General features: G+C 33.0%; 1 protein-coding gene across 1 annotated transcript in view; it reads right to left on the bottom strand.

Moving 5' to 3' along the window:
• Nucleotides 1-18,307, bottom strand: part of LOC145248285 (dynein axonemal heavy chain 5-like) — a 280,837-nt gene extending 262,530 nt beyond the window's left edge. Inside the window, 7 exon segments of the mRNA XM_080110158.1 lie at nucleotides 1,916-2,025; nucleotides 4,015-4,146; nucleotides 6,564-6,677; nucleotides 8,835-9,047; nucleotides 11,593-11,749; nucleotides 18,139-18,167; nucleotides 18,169-18,307. Coding sequence (XP_079966284.1) covers nucleotides 1,916-2,025; nucleotides 4,015-4,146; nucleotides 6,564-6,677; nucleotides 8,835-9,047; nucleotides 11,593-11,749; nucleotides 18,139-18,167; nucleotides 18,169-18,279 — 866 coding nt within the window. The 5' untranslated portion in view covers nucleotides 18,280-18,307.
• Between the last annotated feature and the right edge of the window lie 920 nt (nucleotides 18,308-19,227).

The raw sequence follows: 19,227 nt of genomic DNA on the forward strand, positions 1-19,227 counted from the left end.
TATATATATATATATATATATATATATATATATATATATATATTAGTAAAAGTACCCGTCGTTGACTGGGTTCAAAAACAGCCTACAGAAAATGGACTGATTTATGAAAGTATGATAGGTTATGAAAAGGAAGGGTTGTAAAGAGATAGCTTCGAATTTGAGGATATCAAAACCAAAGCAAAATATGATGAAAGTAAAAATAAAATAGATAAACCCCATAATTTATTATACTATACCTATTCACACTGAAACACTTATCACAATATTCTGTGGATCTATATTAAAAAACCTTGTTAAACTTTGTGAAATATTTTCATTCTATGGAGGTCAGGTGCGAACGAACACCCCATAATTTTATTATACCATATTTCTTCAAACTGAAACATAATTATCAAAGTATACTTACGCAGACAGATATGAAAAGTCTTTATTAAAGTTTGTGCCTATTTCCATTCTATGGAGGCCAAGCGCGAACGCAGACCCCACGATTTTATTATACCATCCTTATTTAAGTGAAAACATGCTTATCAAAGTATCATTATGTACATCTATATCAAAAACACTTGTAAACGTTTTTTTTTTAATTTTAAAATTTTTATTTCCATACTTGGAACGTTGACAAGGCCGCTGGAGAAATGGTGAGATCCTTCTATCGATCCAGTAGATATCTCACTGCTGATGCAATTCTCTATCTATATAAGAGCCAGGTACGTCCAAGGATGGTATACTGTTGCCACTTTTGGGCAGGAGCTGTTAGAAAGAACTTATCCTGCCTTGATAGAGTTCAAAATAGACTTCGTAGCCTTGTAGGGGATGTCCTTTTCTCTTCCCTGCAACCTCTTTCTCACAGAAGAGATGTTGCGAGTTTGACTCTGCTTTATCGTTATTTTCATGGCAAGTGCTCGGCTGAGCTCCATTCTATGCCCTCCCCCTTGCCAAACTTTCACAAGAAACAGCCGTCTAGCAGAAAACACTATCACCAGTTTCCCCCACTCTTTATCTGTGTCTAAACCTAAGCGTAGATTCCATGAGCAAAGCTTCTTTCTTAGAACTGCACGCCTATGGAATTGTCTCCCGTTTTTCTGCTTTCCAGCTGACTACAATATGGTTGTCTTCAAATCTAACGTAAACAAGTTTTTGATGAGCCGTTCCATATAAGTTAACAAATTTACCGAATCTCCTTTACTAACGGTTACTATATTGTCCAATTTCTACTGTACACTCTTTAACCCTTATCCTCGAGTGGTCTTTTGGCCTTGATAAGTGGTGATGTCTATGTAAAAAAAAAACAAAAAAACTTTGTTGACCAGACCCCACAATTTTAATGAATCATCATTATGCCAGATCAAACATACCCATTCCTGTGTCTCGATACATCTTCTATCATTATATGTGATCAGTTTTCTATAATAGTCAACCATACAGGAGCCTATTCGTGACCAGACACACACACACACACACACACAGACATTCAGCTTTATATATATATATATATATATATATATATATATATATATATATATATATATATATATATATATATATATATATTAGCAGGCCGTCTGACGTTGCCCGGTTGTAAAATACGCTTAAATATGATATTTCAATTTATATAGATTTAAAAAATAAATGTTTAAATTCAATAGTATTTATCACGGTTAACGGTAGCCAAATGGATTAGGTCCTTGCTAATGAAGCCAGGGATGTATATATATATATATATATATATATATATATATATATATATATATATATATATATATATATATATATATAATCGAATTAAATTTTTTATCACATCTAACTTTTTAGACTTAGACTTCTTATGCTCAGTTATTTGAAAATGAATTTATTTTAAAAACTTTTTAAAAAAGGTTTAATATTTGTGTATTTATTCAGATCATTTCGAACTTACATCTCCAGGTTGATGTCAAGTAAATGGGACAGTTTGAAAACACTTGCTTCTAACGGAAATGACGTTTCACAGATGTTCATTACTTGGAGCCAATGGCGATTACGAATTTCCTTCAAAAGATGAAATAAAACAAAATCAAACATTTATTATTCCTAACAAACATAACAACTATTTTGTTTTTGTTTTTTATTCACATTCTGTTTTTCTGTTTTTTAAAAACTTTCATGTTTTATAAACGTTATTCGCGTTTCTTGATTCTGTTTTTGTTCACAAACTTCTGTGAAGAAGTTGTTAAAAGTTTCATTAAAAAGATAAGATTTCTTTAAAACTTTTTACAACCCTTTGTGTAGGATGAAAGAATCGCTTAAACTAAATATTACGAAAATCAACTCATATATTTTTATTGCATTCTTTATCTTTAGTGGGGATATTTGGGGAAAAGCTCAGCCAAAAAAAAGAGGAAGTATGGATGTAGAGTCTAATCTGACTTTAGATTGAGGAGAAAAGAGACTGATTCGATTTTTTCTTTTTTTTCTTTTTCAATACACCGCGCTTACCCCTATCGTTTGATCTTTAAATTCGCTGATTTTTGCTCATGTACTCTGTGACTTGAAATTCATATCATGCTTAAAGATGGATCATTTTCTTTCAATCTGATACAAAAAAAACACCAACTACAAATATGTTCCTAATCTATACATTACATGGCATACAAACTTATAATATTTGAATTGAATAAATATATAAAAATATACGTTATACAATAATTAATCGAATGCATCATTTAAAGTTATAATAATTAACTGAATATATAATACAAACGTATAATAATTAATTGAACGTATAATACAAACGTATAATACTTAATTGAACGTATAATACAAACGTATAATACTTAATTGAACGTATAATACAAACGTATAATAATTAATTGAACGTATAATATAAACGTATAATAATTAATTGAATGCATAATGCAAACGTATAATTAATTGAATGTATAATACAAACGTATAATAATTAATTGAATGTATAATACAAACGTATAATAATTAATTGAATGTATAATACAAACGTATAATAATTAATTTAATGTATAATGCAAACGTATAATAATTAATGTAATGTATAATGCAAACGTATAATAATTAATTGAACGTATAATATAAACGTATAATAATTAATTGAATGTATAATACAAACGTATAATAATTAATTGAATATATAATATAAACATATAATCATTAATTGAATATATAATATAAACGTATAATAATTAATTGAACGTATAATACAAACTTATAATACTTGATTGAATGTATAATACAAACGTATAATAATTAATTGAATATATAATATAAACGTATAATAATTAATTGAATATATAATATAAACGTATAATAATTAATTGAATGTATAATACAAACGTATAATAATTAATTGAATATATAATACAAACGTATAATAATTAATTGAATATATAATACAAACGTATAATAATTAATTGAACGTATAACACAAACGTATAATAATTAATTGAATATATAATATAGATGTATAATAATTAATTGAATGTATAATACAAACGTATAATAATTAATTGAATGTATAATATAAACGTATAATAATTAATTGAATATATAATATAAACGTATAATAATTAATTGAACGTATAATACAAACTTATAATACTTGATTGAATGTATAATATAAACGTATAATAATTAATTGAATATATAATATAAACGTATAATAATTAATTGAATATATAATATAAACGTATAATAATTAATTGAATGTATAATACAAACGTATAATAATTAATTGAATGTATAATACAAACGTATAATAATTAATTGAATATATAATACAAACGTATAATAATTAATTGAATATATAATATAAACGTATAATAATTAATTGAATGTATAATACAGACGTATAATAATTAATTGAATATATAATACAAACGTATAATAATTAATTGAATATATAATATAAACGTATAATAATTAATTGAATGTATAATACAAACGTATAATAATTAATTGAATATATAATATAGACGTATAATAATTAATATAATGTATAATACGAACCTTGGAGTTCAGTAGTTTTAAAATTGGTATCACTTTCTGATACGCTTCAATAACATTTCTAAGATTATGGTAGGCATAACAGTCATTCAGTTTATGGGGTAACCGTAGATATTCGTCCCATATGGACTCAATCTATTAAATAAAAAAGTTATAATTAATTTTTCTTTTTCGTGTTCTTGAATATATACATCAAAAAGAAAAGTATATATTTATTTGATTTTCTTTAATCATGTAAAATTTAACCTTCTTTTCATGTTGAAATTATTAGATGCATTTGCATCTCTGTTGAAGGTTAGTTGCTTCATCCGTAGATTGGTTGGTTAGTTAGTGAGTAGGTCATTCCGTTGGTTGGTTGTGGAGTTAGTCAATTGGTTGGTAGGTCAGTCAGTTACTTCATAGGTCAATCAGTCGGTTTCTTAGTCATGGACTCAATCAGCTGGTCAGTACGTTAGTAGGTGGGTCAGTCGGTTGGGTTGTCAGTAGATCAGGTAGGTAGGTTGATTGGTCAAGTCAGTCAGTTTGTTTATCAAAAGTTAGGTCAGTTGGTTGGTCGGTCAGTAGGTCGGTTGGTCAATCAGTTGGTTGGTAGGTAGGTCAGTCGATTAATTGGTTGGTTGGTAGATAGTGGTAAGTTAGTTGATTGGTTGGTCAGTTTCTTGGTTGATAGGTCAGTGGATTTGTTGGTCGTAGGTCAATCAGTTTGTTGGTGGTAGGTCAGTTCCTTTTTTTTGGTAGGTCAGGCCTTTTGTTTGTTGTTAGGTAGGACAATCAGTTTGTTGGTGGTAAGTCAGACGATTATTTGGTTGGTTAGTAGATTAGTCAATTTGTTAGTTAGTAGGTCATTAAAGGTTAGTTGGTTGATCCATGAATCAATTGGTTCATTAATTAATAGGTCACTCGGTTTGTTGATCAGTTCAGTTAGTTGGTTGGCTGTGGAGTCAGTCAACTGGTTGGTAGGTCAGTAAGTTCATAGATGAGTCAGTTTTTTTGTTAGTCTGTAAGTCAGTCAGGTTGTTAGCAATGGAATCAAACAGTTATTTAGTAGGTCAGAGTTGGTTTCTTGAAATGTAAGGTAAGCTAGTTGGTTGATCAAGTCAGTCGGTTTGTTGGTCAAAAGGAAGGTCAGTTGGTTGGTCAGTAAGTAGATTGGTTGGTCAATCAGTTGGTTGGTAGGTCAGTAAGTTTGTTAGTGGTAGGTCAGTCGATTCGTTGTTTGGTAGGTCGTTCAGTTCATTGTTTAGTAGGTCAGTTAGTTTGTGGATGTGTAGGTTGATCAGTTGGTTATTAGGTAGGTCAGTATTTCCAAAACAATATCCCTACCACAATGCAATTTTGGACACATGCACAAGTCTATAAACTTTCAATCAGATGAAAAGGTAGAATTAGAAAGTAATTTTAGTTATGTCTTTTAAAACCAAAAGTAAACCCACATTACAATTTGGGATGTACAGGGTGGAATGACAAAGTTGTCGCCCTAAAGAAAACAACACTACAGCTTTATTTTAAAACTTTTATTGAAAATATCAATTGAGATAACTTGATTATGTAGTAGAACTGACATCTATATAATATAGCCGCCTTCAGCCTCAATCAGCGTCTCGATACACGTCCGGAACTGGGAGCATGCCTTTTCCACAAGTGCTTGCAGGAGCTCAGCGAATACTTGGCAGATGGCGATGATCAGGCTGACTTTGTTCTCGACATATAACCAAACGAAGTAGTACTGTGGATTCAGGTCAGGGGAGGAGAGGGCCAGTGAAAGAAGGGTACAAAGTCGTAGCACTCTTTCTGAAGTCAAGCCTGGGTCTCTTTGGACTTGTGGGCCAGTGCCAAGTCCTGCTGCCACACGCAGGGTCTGCCAGCAGCCACCTGATTACACCAGGGGATTACCACTCTCTTCAGCGCATCCAGGTACACTTTCGAATTCGATGATATGAGATAGTATGATGTGACCCTCATTTGAAACTACACCAAAAACCATAAACATGGCCGGAAACTTTGTTTTCATCACCCGGGCACGCCCCTGCTATTCATGGCAATCCAGCGATGCATTTTGAAGTTGCTGACAATGGTCCTGTTGTCATAACTAGTATTGGTGCATTTCCGATGTCGCTCGTTGAACATTGTGTCACCTTCAGACATGATAGAAGGCTCCTATCACTCTTGGGATTTGTACACAACTGGCTAACTAGTAGATCGTTTGCAAAAAAAAAAGTTCCACCCTGTATATGCAGCTTCGAACTGAAAATTTGCAATCTGGTATTTTGAGTGTAACATTATGAATATTCAAGAAAAAAACATGATTTTGGTCTCTACCATTTACTTCCACTCATGATGTCATGTCCTGTACACATCAGCTTAATTTCTAATCTGTCTTCTACAGTAATTTTTTTCTTACCTATTCGAATCTTTAGGTAAAAATTTCCGTTTTTAAACTATTTTGACATACACCCACATTCATATTCCCTATTCAAAAATCACAATTAACTCACCTGAAAAAAATGAAGATAAAGAATAAAAAAAATATTTACAATTTATTTTTTACTTACAATTTTAATTGCAACAGTAAAGTCAATATCTGCCCAAAGAGTATTCCGGAACATGTTGTCAAATTTTAGGAACCTCACATATAAGCCATACAGTTGACTAAGCAAATCAAGCTCCTACAAATAAAGTAAATATTGCAACATAACATCTTTTGCGATCAAATACATTTTTATAACATCTTTTGCAATCAAATACATTTTTTATAACATCTTTTGCAACCAAATACATTTTTATAACATCTTTTGCAATCAAATACATTTTTTATAACATCTTTTGCAATCAAATACATTTTTTATAACATCTTTTGCAACCAAATACATTTTTATAACATCTTTTGCAATCAAATACATTTTTTATAACATCTTTTGCAACCAAATACATTTTTATAACATCTTTTGCAATCAAATACATTTTTTATAACATCTTTTGCAATCAAATACATTTTTATAACATCTTTTGCAATCAAATACATTTTTTATAACATCTTTTGCAACCAAATACATTTTTATAACATCTTTTGCAATCAAATACATTTTTTATAACATCTTTTGCAATCAAATACATTTTTATAACATCTTTTGCAACCAAATACATTTTTATAACATCTTTTGCAACCAAATACATTTTTATAACATCTTTTGCAATCAAATACATTTTTTATAACATCTTTTGCAATCAAATACATTTTTATAACATCTTTTGCAACCAAATACATTTTTATAACATCTTTTGCAATCAAATACATTTTTATAACATCTTTTGCAATCAAATACATTTTTATAACATCTTTTGCAATCAAATACATTTTTTATAACATCTTTTGCAACCAAATACATTTTTATAACATCTTTTGCAACCAAATACATTTTTATAACATCTTTTGCAATCAAATACATTTTTTATAACATCTTTTGCAATCAAATACATTTTTATAACATCTTTTGCAATCAAATACATTTTTATAACATCTTTTGCAATCAAATACATTTTTATAACATCTTTTGCAACCAAATACATTTTTATAACATCTTTTGCAATCAAATACATTTTTTATTTTTATATATACATATTATTTTAATTGAATTGCTATTTTGCATATTGTTGATTAATTATTTTTTGAAAGAAACTGAACCAAAATACTTTTTTCTTGTTAAGAACATATACAAACGTTTCACAAAATATCTGATGTACCAGAATCAAACATCGATGTTGTAGAAACAATAGTAATAATCACGAAAATTCAAAAAAGAGATTCACTTCATTTTATTACATAATTAAAAGGCGTTTTAAATCTTAACCATTTCATGGATACATGTTGTTCAACAAGTATAAAGATTGTATAAAATTATAATGAATTTTGATTTTATATTTCTGAACTTGACGATTGATAATTTGGATTAGTTCATGAAATCTCCCACCTTCAGGCGTCGCTTTTTGAACTCGGGAATCTTTCTGCCAAACTCGTAATTTTGAACAGCACCCTTTATTCAACCCACGGTGTTAGCTTGCCATTGTTCTGTCAGCCAGTCTTAAGTAATCCGCAATTTTATTCTGAGTAATGCCTGCTCTAAGGATTGAACCTTCAACCTCCAGAAGAGTGTCACTTACAACTGAATTTTATCTAGTACTTTTTCTGTTACGCCACATGTCCCAAGTTTGACAGAAAAATTTACCGAGTTTGAAAAGAGACATCTGAAGAAGGTCGGAGGTTATATCGACCGAAACATTGTGAAAATAACACTGAAAGTGAGAACAGTAGTTTGAATAATCTAAAATTTGATTTGATCAATGATATTTGTTTTTGTGAGAGTCATCGAGAAATATGTTTTCTCTCCATTATTAATCTTTACGGGCCTTGCCTTGTTGGAAATTAGCTCAACTTGAAAGCACTGTGATTCAAGAACAAGTTAGATCAAGTACGAAGAATTTCTGCAAAAAATTATACATTTAATTATACGATTTAAAAGAATATGGAACGGTTCATCTAGTTACGTTTCTGAATTTTTTTAGATGAGAATTGCTTATTTGTATCAGGTTGAAAAGAAACTTGCCCTGGATCGGAAGGAATGGCGAAAAATAAGTCACATGGGTTCGCAATCCACATCATGCGACTCATGATGAGGTATACATTCAGGGTTCTGCCGAATAAAAAAATACTAACTTTGTTTGTGTTTGTTGTGTATTTTTCACATTTTAGCTGGACATACGAACAGACATTTGCCTTTTATATAATAGATGTACGTTTTCATTATAGATAAGAAATATTGGAATACTTCTTCTGTTTTGTCCAGTTCTTGGTAGGTGCTGATGCTGACTCCATAGATTTGGGCTACAGATTCCAGAATGTTTCTGTCACTCTTCAGAACTGAATACTCTTTTTGGAATCTTTCTAACCGAACAACAGCTTCTTCTGGTTGGAGGTTTGGTACATTCGGTCCTTCACCATCGAAAGAGTTTCGAAACTGCATCACTTTTACCACAAACGCCTGAATCAAAAAAAAAAAAAAGAAAAAGTTGCATACAGAGAAAAAAATAATGAAATTAAAGAAAACTATGCTGCTATCATTCGAGTAAAATACACTGTGTTTTTCTTGTTTTTCTTGTTTATAAAAAAACATTGTTATTACTCATATTCGCCCCATACAAAGCAAATTGTTATTAAGACGTAAAAAGCTACTGCGAATTATGGACCATATCTACAGGGACAATCTAAGTAGGGAGTTGAGCAGCAAGATGTCTGTTCACATTAAATTTAAACTTCTGCATGTTAGTACATTCAGGAAAATAGGAAACGGGGAGGGATTTCCAAAGTCTCTCAGTCCAAGAGAAGAAGGTTTTCCGGCATCTAGAAATCTCTAGAGTGAAGAGGTAGGATTTTGCTGCTTGCCAGTTAAGTCGGGAGTATGTACGCCGAGAGGGCATCAAAGCACATTCTATTAAAGTACTTGTAAAATAAATTAATTATTGTTATTTTTCATTTACTATTATAATCGAATATTTATTGAAATCTAATATATAAACGACTATATGTCTGTCTGTCTGTATGTCTGTCTGTCTCCATATGCGGAGATAGGGAACTCAAATGATTGGATTTTTCACGGACCGTTCTGTCATGGGTCTTTAGTTAAAATAGTTTTTAAGGGGTTAAAATAGTTTTTAAGGGGTTAAAATAGTTTTTAAGGGGTAAAAATTGGGACAAAATTGAAAAAAACGTTAATTATTTTGTACATTCATCTTAGTTCATTATTTATTTTTAATCAGTTCATATGTGTGTCACGTTGGTACAGTGGTAACGTCACCAGCTTTGAATGCTACATTTTCTGTTTCGATTCTAGCTGATGGCACCCAAATACATTTTTTTTTACTTTTGAAATCACGACTCTACAATAATATATACGAAATCTGGACAAATTAAAATATTATATTTAAGCATATTTTATGGCCAGGCAAAGCCGAGCGCCCACCTCGTAGTCGAAAATACAATAGCATAAAATAATGTTTTTTAATCCTATTTAAAAATCGATGATTTAATTACAAAATGAATTCTACCATAGTGCATTTCGGTTTCTAAAGCAAGTGGATATGGAATGCAGCTGTTCCTCGAGATGTGGGGTGGTCGCGTACAATGTAACTAGATGTGATAAGACACACGATCTAACTCTCTCTCCCTCACCTTTTCTCTTTCTCTCTGCCCCTTTCTCCTCTCCCTCTCTCTTTCTCTCTCACTATCTCCCTCCCTTTCCCCTTCTCTCTCCTTCCCTCTCGTTTTTCTCTCTCTCACTTTCTACCTCCCTTTCCTCTTCCTCTCTCTCTTTTTCTCTTTCTCCCTTTTTTCCCTCTCTCTACGTCTGTTTCCCTCTCCCTCTCTCCTTTTCTCCCTCCTTCCCTTATCCTCTTTCCTTTCATTTCTTTCTCCCTCTCTCTTTCCCTCACTCCCTCCCTCCCTCTTTCCTCTCTTTTTCCATCTTCCTCTCTTTCCCTCTTTTTCTCACTCTCTTCCTTCTCCTTTCTCGCCCCCTCTCTCTCTAAAGCATGCACAAATGGACTGTCGCTCTGATGTTTTATATGACTGTCTCTCTTTTTAAAATTAAGTGTTAAGTGTTGAGACATTATGTTGAACAAAGATGGCGGCAATAAATCAAATCGGCGAAGAATCAATGCAGTCCCTATATTCAGTGTTAAGTGACAAAGATGACGGCGAAAAATCAATGCAGTCCCGATCTTCAGTCGTTTCGAGACAAAGACCGACGGCAAACTGATTGAATCTAAAATTTGACATTTTTTTATAATAACTTTTGAGGCTTCTGATTGGTTGATTATTATAACTGTTATTATAAAAACGATCGTCGAAATCATTAGAGTCATACCCCCACCACTTTGTCTGATGGGGAAGGTCTCCTAGCGGCTTCGGCTGCATGAAGACAGGGTAGTACAAGTCAAGGATTCGTCACTTGACACTCAGCCCAACAGGTGAGGGGCCGGGAATCGGCCCAGCACCTGTTGGACTGAGGTACACCGCCTGGGTAATACCTAGGAGGTCCACCTTCCCAGGCCTTGCCACCGGGCTTTCCGGTGGGGCAAGTTTATTGCTTGCTGCCTGAGGCGCCCCGACCGGGGAATGCCGACGGGGTTACTCAGGCAATTTTTTAAATTGCAGGAGTGCCCCTCCTTTAGGGGAGCCTGCGGGGTTCCCACTTTCCGGCCTTGTGCCACGTATTACTGATGTGGGCAGCAATTAAATATATACCCTCATTAGAAGTCAAAAACATTTGAACACTTTTCTTATAAACTAAGTTCGCGAGTGTATAACGATTCACAAATGAAAATATAGCATAAGTATGGATCCCCATACGTTAATAACATAGCACAATATCTATGTGCAATGTGGATGTAAAATAAAGAAGATATTTTGTTTTTTTATTACACCATACTATGAATGTCTTCATGTTAAATCAACTTGTTGACAATTTTTTGAACGTTTAGTCTAAAATGACTGAACATTTAAAACGACCGAAGAAATTTTTTTCTCACCATATTTTCTCCATCAATTTCTTGTTCAAAAGATGCGCGTTTTTCTGTAAAGAGAGATTTTTCAATTTCTTCGGATAACTCTACAAGATTCTGCCATCTTGGTCGCAAATATTTAACATCTTGGACTTCTGAACGAAGAAGCTGCAATCCATAGATTCTGAAAACAAAATCAAGGTTATTATCCAGAATTCAACCCAATTAATAAACAAAACTACAAAAAAAAATCTTTATGATGTACATACTCGTCACGGAATGAAAATGCCATACTCCAAAAATCATATGAATTGATCAAATAGTTTTTTTATATATTTTTTATATATAAAAATTCATTTTTTGACGATTTTTTACGATTTACAGTATATTGTAAATATTACAAAGCTAATTTTAAAATCTCGGTAGTTCGAATTGAGCTGTCTCTCTTTGTTAAACGTGGCGGATCAAAATAAATCTCACTTTCTTATAAGTTCTCCTATTTAGTTTGTGGAAAGGAAGGGGGGGGGCAACTGATTTTTTCGTGGAATTTTTAAAGCATTACTTTCCATTAGATTCGGCTTGCCATCAGTAATGCCCTTCAATAGTCATTACTGGCCTTTTTGGAAGGTTTTTAGCAGTCTGTATGATCAGCAAAACTTTTCATAGTATTCCGCAAGAAATGCAGTAGAATTATTGGGAGAAACGTAAGAATTATTAAGAGAAAGTATACATGAATTCTTCAAACTAGTTCTCATCTTTAGTGTTATTTTCACAATGTTTCGTTCGATGTAACCTCCGACCTTTTTCAGGTGTATCTTGTTGAATTCAGGAATCTTTCTGTTAAACTCGGGAGTTCTTTTGTCGAACTCGGGAATCTTTCTGTTGAACTCAAGAATCTGCACAGAATTTCAAACAGAACCCTTTATTACTTCTTTATTAGTGTAATGAAACCACAAACACGTATGTATCAGCAGCATGTCACGTATGCAAGTGACCAAGCAGTGGCATGCGGTGACGTCACAGCGGAGGAAAAAGAAGAAAAGGAGAGAGACTTGGAACCATATGATGGTGACAGCGACTTGGAAGCACATGTCAGCGCGAGAGAAACTTTTAAAACAAGATGCAATCTGAACTTTGAACAAAATGATCAGATGACCGTGTACTGTGAAGCGAGCTGCAAACATAGCAGCTGGTTGTGATGTGGACTGGGAAATGGGTAATAAACCTGAGAGAAATATAATGATGTACCCATATTGTTATTACTTGGAAAATTATGTCTGTGGTTTGGTGATCAAACGATCATTAATAAATGCCTTTTGTTTCAATTGAAAAAACTTGAGTCAAATTTCTTTCTTTTGTTCCTTTGCAACTGTCTTTGCATAACAACGTGTTGGGCCTATGTAAAAATGTAACGGCCACGTTACATTAGCATGCTACCATCGTTGATTAAACGAATGGTTTCATTCGAAATCCTGTGCAGATTTCCGAGTTTCACAGAAAGATTCCTGAATTTACCTAATGAAGGTCGGAGGTTACATCAACCGAAACTTTGTGGAAAAAACACTTAAGATAAGAAAAGTAATCCGAAGAATCGAAAAAATACGATGGTTATTGCTGATGATTGTTCTTTGATGAGATATGTTCTAAGATTTTTTTTTTTATCAGAGATTGTCAAAGAAAATATAAAGAACGATAAGTTATACTATATGATAGTTACTTGAACAAATGAACCCTTTTTTTTGCTTGTTTATCATCATCTTACATACTTATGTCTGGACGACTATGAGAAGGCTATAGCAATGCAGGGAACCGGCTGTTGTGTTGATGTGACGTATGAACACAAATGGATAAAGATAAGGTCCTACTTGATTTTTTATCTTCGTATATCCATTTATTTTTCAAGAAAATCACAGCACAAATCAGTAAACATGAACTTACTGTTTGATATAACTGGAATAGCCTTCTTATACTCCTCCATATCTATTTACTAGTAATGCTTCAAGCAAATTACCTTTTCTGTCATTCATACACACACACACACACACACACACACACATATATATATATATATATATATATATATATATATATATATATATATATATATATATACAGTGATGATCATATTTATTGGCACGGTAAAATAAAAGTTAAATTTTGTCTAATAAATTCTAAAAAAGGGATTAAATTAAAGAAAATAACAAAGTATATTATGTATTTTTAACTGGCCTTTCCGATGCAGCAATCGGATTTTAGAAAAAATAAATAACAAAGGAACAACAAACATAATTGCAAAAAACCCTTGTTCAAAATTATTGGCACGATTTATTTAATAATCAATTGTATAGCCTTTGGCCTTGATTACCTTCCTCAGTCGCTTTTCATAGTTTACAACCAAGTTGTTGCACTCTTCAGTAGTAATTTTAGCCCACTCTTCCTGACAATAATCCTCCAATTGAATAAGATTCTTAGGCTTCCTTTGCATTACCCTCAATTTTAATGTTCTCCATAAATTTTCAATTGGATTAAGGTCTGGGTTTTGTGATGGCCACTCCAAAACATTAATATGATTGTCCTCAAGCCATTTCTTAGTCAGTTTAGCCGAATGCTTTGGGTCATTATCTTGCATGAACCACCAACGACGACCAAGTGAGAGCTCTTTAGCAGAGTCTTTCAGGTTTTCATCCAATATTTTAACATAATCTTCCTTTTTTATGCTACCTGTGACCTTAACAAGTCGCCCCGGTCCAGAGGCAGCAAAGGATCCCCAAAACATCAAACTTCCTCCACCGTGCTTCACTGTGGGTATGGTGTTCTTAGGCAGGAAAGCTTCGCCAGATTTTCTGTAAATATAAGACACTTTATTATGGCCAAATAACTCTATTTTCGTTTCGTCAGTCCATAGAACACGTTTCCAGAATGCAACATCTTTATCAATATGACGTTTTGCAAAGGCTAGCCTTGCTTTCAGGTGCATAGGCTTCAATAAGGGAGTCTTTCTCGGACGACATGCTTTTAAACCAGCTCTCTTCAAAACTCTACCAACTGTATGTCGAGATACATTCACTCCAGAGGTGCTCTGTTCATCAACAATCTCCCCAACAGAGATCCTTGGGTTTTGTTTTACTTGTCGAACAATTTTCCGTTCATCTCTTGGGGAAAGAATCCTTTTTCTCCCTCTACCCTCTAAACTCATAACGTGACCTTGCGATTTGAACTTGTTTATTATGGCTCTAACAGTGGATTTGGGAAGGTTTAGCTTCTTTGAAATCTTATCATAGCCCTCCCCATTGGTATGGCATGCTACAACAAGCTTCCTGACGTCTTCGCTGTGTTCCTTAGTTTTAACCATGGCGATTGAAAATTATAATTTAGTCACTTATAATAGTTTAAATAAATCGCTATCTAAAAATTATCTGAAAAAAATTATTCACTGAATTAGCGTTAAACAAGCATAATATGGCTATAAAAAAGTTCAGAAAGCACGTAAACCGGAAATTGATTGATATTATACTGATACTAAAAGAAAAACAAAGCCGTGCCAATAATTTTGAACAAGGGTTTTTTGCAATTATGTTTGTTGTTCCTTTGTTATTTATTTTTTCTAAAATCCGATTGCTGCATCGGAAAGGCCAGTTAAAAATACATAATATACTTTGTTATTTTCTTTAATTTAATCCCTTTTTTAGAATTTATTAGACAAAATTTAACTTTTATTTTACCGTGCCAATAAATATGATCATCACTGTATATATATATATATATCTTCTCTTCTCTATATAAATAAAATGAACTCATTTTTCCCGTCTGACTTTGACCTTAACAGGATTAAGAATTTAGACATTTTATGCAGATGTACTATGCACAAACTGCATCACGATATCTGAGGTGTGTTATAGGCATATTAGCTATCCACTAACTCGCAGATCGGAGCTTCCTATATTATATCTGGTGAGAGTTCACCGCCAAAACCGGTTACGATCAATGGAAGTAATAAAGTCATCTCTCTCTAAAAAATCATACTTCCACCGCCACTCATTTACACCGTCCGTGACCATTCACAGGAGACAAATAAGGACGAACGCCGGTTTAGGTTTTCATAAAAACTGGACTGCAATTTAGGTGAAACGCACCACGCTAACTTTTACGTTGGTTAAAAATAAAAACAAACACAAACCAAAAAACTTTACATACATTTTATTTCGCATTCTTTTGCAATTACAACATCGTTTTTTTTGCTTTTCCTTTTTTTTTTGGAGGGGGGGGGTCCATGTATCATCCCTCAGTTTTTCGTTTTCCCGATCTTTCCCTTTCTCAAATTTATTTTTTCTCTCTTTCCGTATTTCCTCATTCTTTCGGCACGTTCACCATCGTTTCTTTTTATTTTTATTTATTTATTTATTTATTTATTATTTATTTATTTCTGTTTTTATTTTTATAAACTTTCTTTTGTTTCTGTTTCTACGAACTTTACATTTTGTTTATTTATTTCTTCTCTATTTCCATTTTTCCTCTTCCTTCGGCAAATTTAACATCGTTTCTTTCTTTGTAATACAGCCGGATTTTTTTAACACACACAAAAAAAATAAATAAATTACATGGATTCATTCCTTCTTTTTCCGTTTATTTGCACTTTGTTTGCTGTGTTTCCAATCTCTTTTATTTTCTTGTCTCTTTTTTTTATAAAAACATATCATACATCATTTCCGTTACATTTCGCTTTATTCGATGCCTTTCTCCAGATTTTCATCGTTTATTTCTTTTTTTAATTTCTATCTTTTTTTTTTCAAGTTTTCCCTTACAGGCGGCACTACAAACCCATTTTGTTTTTTCATTCTTCTTCCCTTTTTTCCCTTCTTTTTTTTGGGGGGTTGGAAACGTCCGTCTCAAGTTCCTATATAACAACATATTTGCTGGGTAGATTTTTGGGGTGCTAAATGAGCGGGGATGGAGAATCTTCCATTACACCAACTCGAGCCACAACAATGCATGCCAGGGTACAGTTAGTATATATATATATATTATATATATATATATATATATATATATATATGTTAAACTCTTGTAATCACATTATCAAGATAACAAAAACTCATATACATATATATATACTCTGAAACATGCATGTATATAGATGACTTTTATGCACGTAGTAATTATTATTTAATAAGTAATATTTATATATATATATATATATTATATATATATATATATATATGAGTTTTGTTATCTTAGTAATATGATTATAAGAGTTTAAAATAGATGAAGTCCATGAAAGTTCTGCCATTTCAAACCAGCACAGCGTTACCGTTGTCCAAGCAAAGTCAGAATCTAACTATGTATGTAGTGTGATGATGAATGGAAGTGAAACCTGGCCAGAGAGGATGGATTATGTGTGTTGCATGAGAGGGATAATAGGATAATTATATGATGAGAATGTATAATGTGAGTAGGACAGGACTTAAGTCCGATTACCTCATGTTAGATATTGGCAAGCAACGCCGGGAAGAAAAACATTCAATGGGTTGCACACACGCAAATGGAATTGAATGTTAAGAATTTGGTATTTCCGCCTATTGTCTAACGGAATGCATAATTCGACCCAGAAATATTTGAGTAGATATCGGTCAACAGTTGAGACAATAGACAAAGAAAATATTAGAGATACCAATGAGAAAGAATGTGATTATAAATAAAATCGTCATGGAGAAAGAATCAGTCAGAGTGAGAGAGAGGAAGAGAAAGAGGCACTTGTCCCCATTTCTTCACCGCCGACAACCATCTAACCATGCACCCCACGTGATTTCCAGTAAACGTAAAAACAGAATGACAATTTGTCACAGAAAAGCTGATTGTCAGAGTGAAATAAAAAATATAATATTTTTTTTGTAGATCAACTGTGTTGTGATTTTTACTTTCCTGTCAGTGTGTGTATATGTAAATATTGTATACACTGAACAAAGGCATTTTGAACCATTGGCCACCGTGCTTATGGAAGATTAAATCTGGACAGTATTTGAGAAATGTATGCAGAACAGATGACTTCAATGATATGGCCATGCTGAAAGAATAGATGAAGAGTTTTTAATTAGAAGATGTAGAACTGTTGAAGTAGCAGGTCTATCCACAGCAGTAGGTAAAGAAAACATGGCAGAAAGTGATAGGATGAATTTAAGAGAAAGAGAACTAAATAAATAAAAGGGGGATGTACACAGAAGAGGGAACTTTGCTGGTTTGGTCACGGTGGCAGAATGAATGAGAATTCTTGAGGTAGTAAATGTTAAGTCCAGTTACGGTAGCAGTGTCAGTTGGCACAGGAAGGTAAAAAAACCCCAAAAAAACATGAGAGCAAGTGATAAGGATGGATTTGAGAGAAAGGGGGATAAATAAAAGCCACAGATAAATAAAGGCACAGATAGGTTAGTTTGGAAGCCAGTTTCTAAAAGCTATTTAACATATTGCCAGCATGTATAACAAACATTAAAGTGATGATGATGATGATGACGACGACGACGACGACGACCGACGACGACGATGATGATGATGATGATGATGATGATGATGATGGCTAACCTTAGTTTTTTATAAGCTTCTTCAAATGGTGAGATAAACTTGATCCGTCTTATTTTGTAAGTCTCGGATTTGCTGGAGTAATTTGAATATTCTGTGCAATTGATCCAGGTTTTCGATTGGACATGTCAGGGCCTCAAACATTTTGATCACTGTGATTCTGCACTTTATCCAAACACAATTCTGAAAACAAAACAGAAAAATATGGCATCCAATAATAAATATGGCATATGAGCGCATGGGAAAGTATCAGTAGCAGCGAAGGATGGCTGGCTTGCAAAGAGATTAGCAGTAGCAGCAGTAGCCGAAAAACGTGCATATGCAAATTAGGAAGTGTGTGCAAAGAAGAAGAAGGAAAATAAAGGAGAGAAAAATACACTACGTGCTCAGGGAGAAGCATAGTGGGCATCGAAGAGAATGGATGTGTGAAGTTGAGGACGAGTATGGGCTGGCAATGGCCGGCATGTGGTCAGAAGAAGGAAAAACGTGTGGCCAAGCTAGTGGGGTAACGGGAGACTTTGTTAAGTGCTGCCGAAAGTAACGGGAATAAAAAACTTTTGTTAAAAAAGAAAAAATGGATTTTTATTAATTTCCAGTTTTATTTTAATGAATTACTACTAAAGTAAAATTTAACGTCACAGAATGGGAATATTCTAAATAGCATCAAGACAAAAATGGTCACACATTAATATGATTATATATATACTAGCAGGGGTGCCCGGCGTTGCTCGGGTGTTTGGAGGTGTATGCTGTGCAAAAAAAGCAAAAAAACAAAAAAAAAATAGTTAATTTTTAAAACTTGACCCCTATTATGACCCCATTAAAATTTATTGTTTCGGGCTCAAATCACTTTATTAAGTTAGATCCAGGTTCAAGGAACCTATATCTAAAATTTCAAGTGTCTAGACCCAAAATTGTCGGAGAGTTTGGTAGAGTTCTTAAAGGTCAAATCGTTGAAATTTGACCCCTTAACAGCCAAATTTCTGGCTGACACCCGTCACATCGATTTTCCCAAATCTCAGTACCCGGTATTTCAAATTTCGAGTCTATAGACTAAAAATTGACAGAGTTATTGCGTAGGGAAATGTACAC

The sequence above is a fragment of the Euprymna scolopes genome, chromosome 26, assembly GCF_053919585.1.
Source record: "Euprymna scolopes isolate OS-2025 chromosome 26, ASM5391958v1, whole genome shotgun sequence".
In the NCBI taxonomy this organism is placed as follows: domain Eukaryota; kingdom Metazoa; phylum Mollusca; class Cephalopoda; order Sepiida; family Sepiolidae; genus Euprymna; species Euprymna scolopes.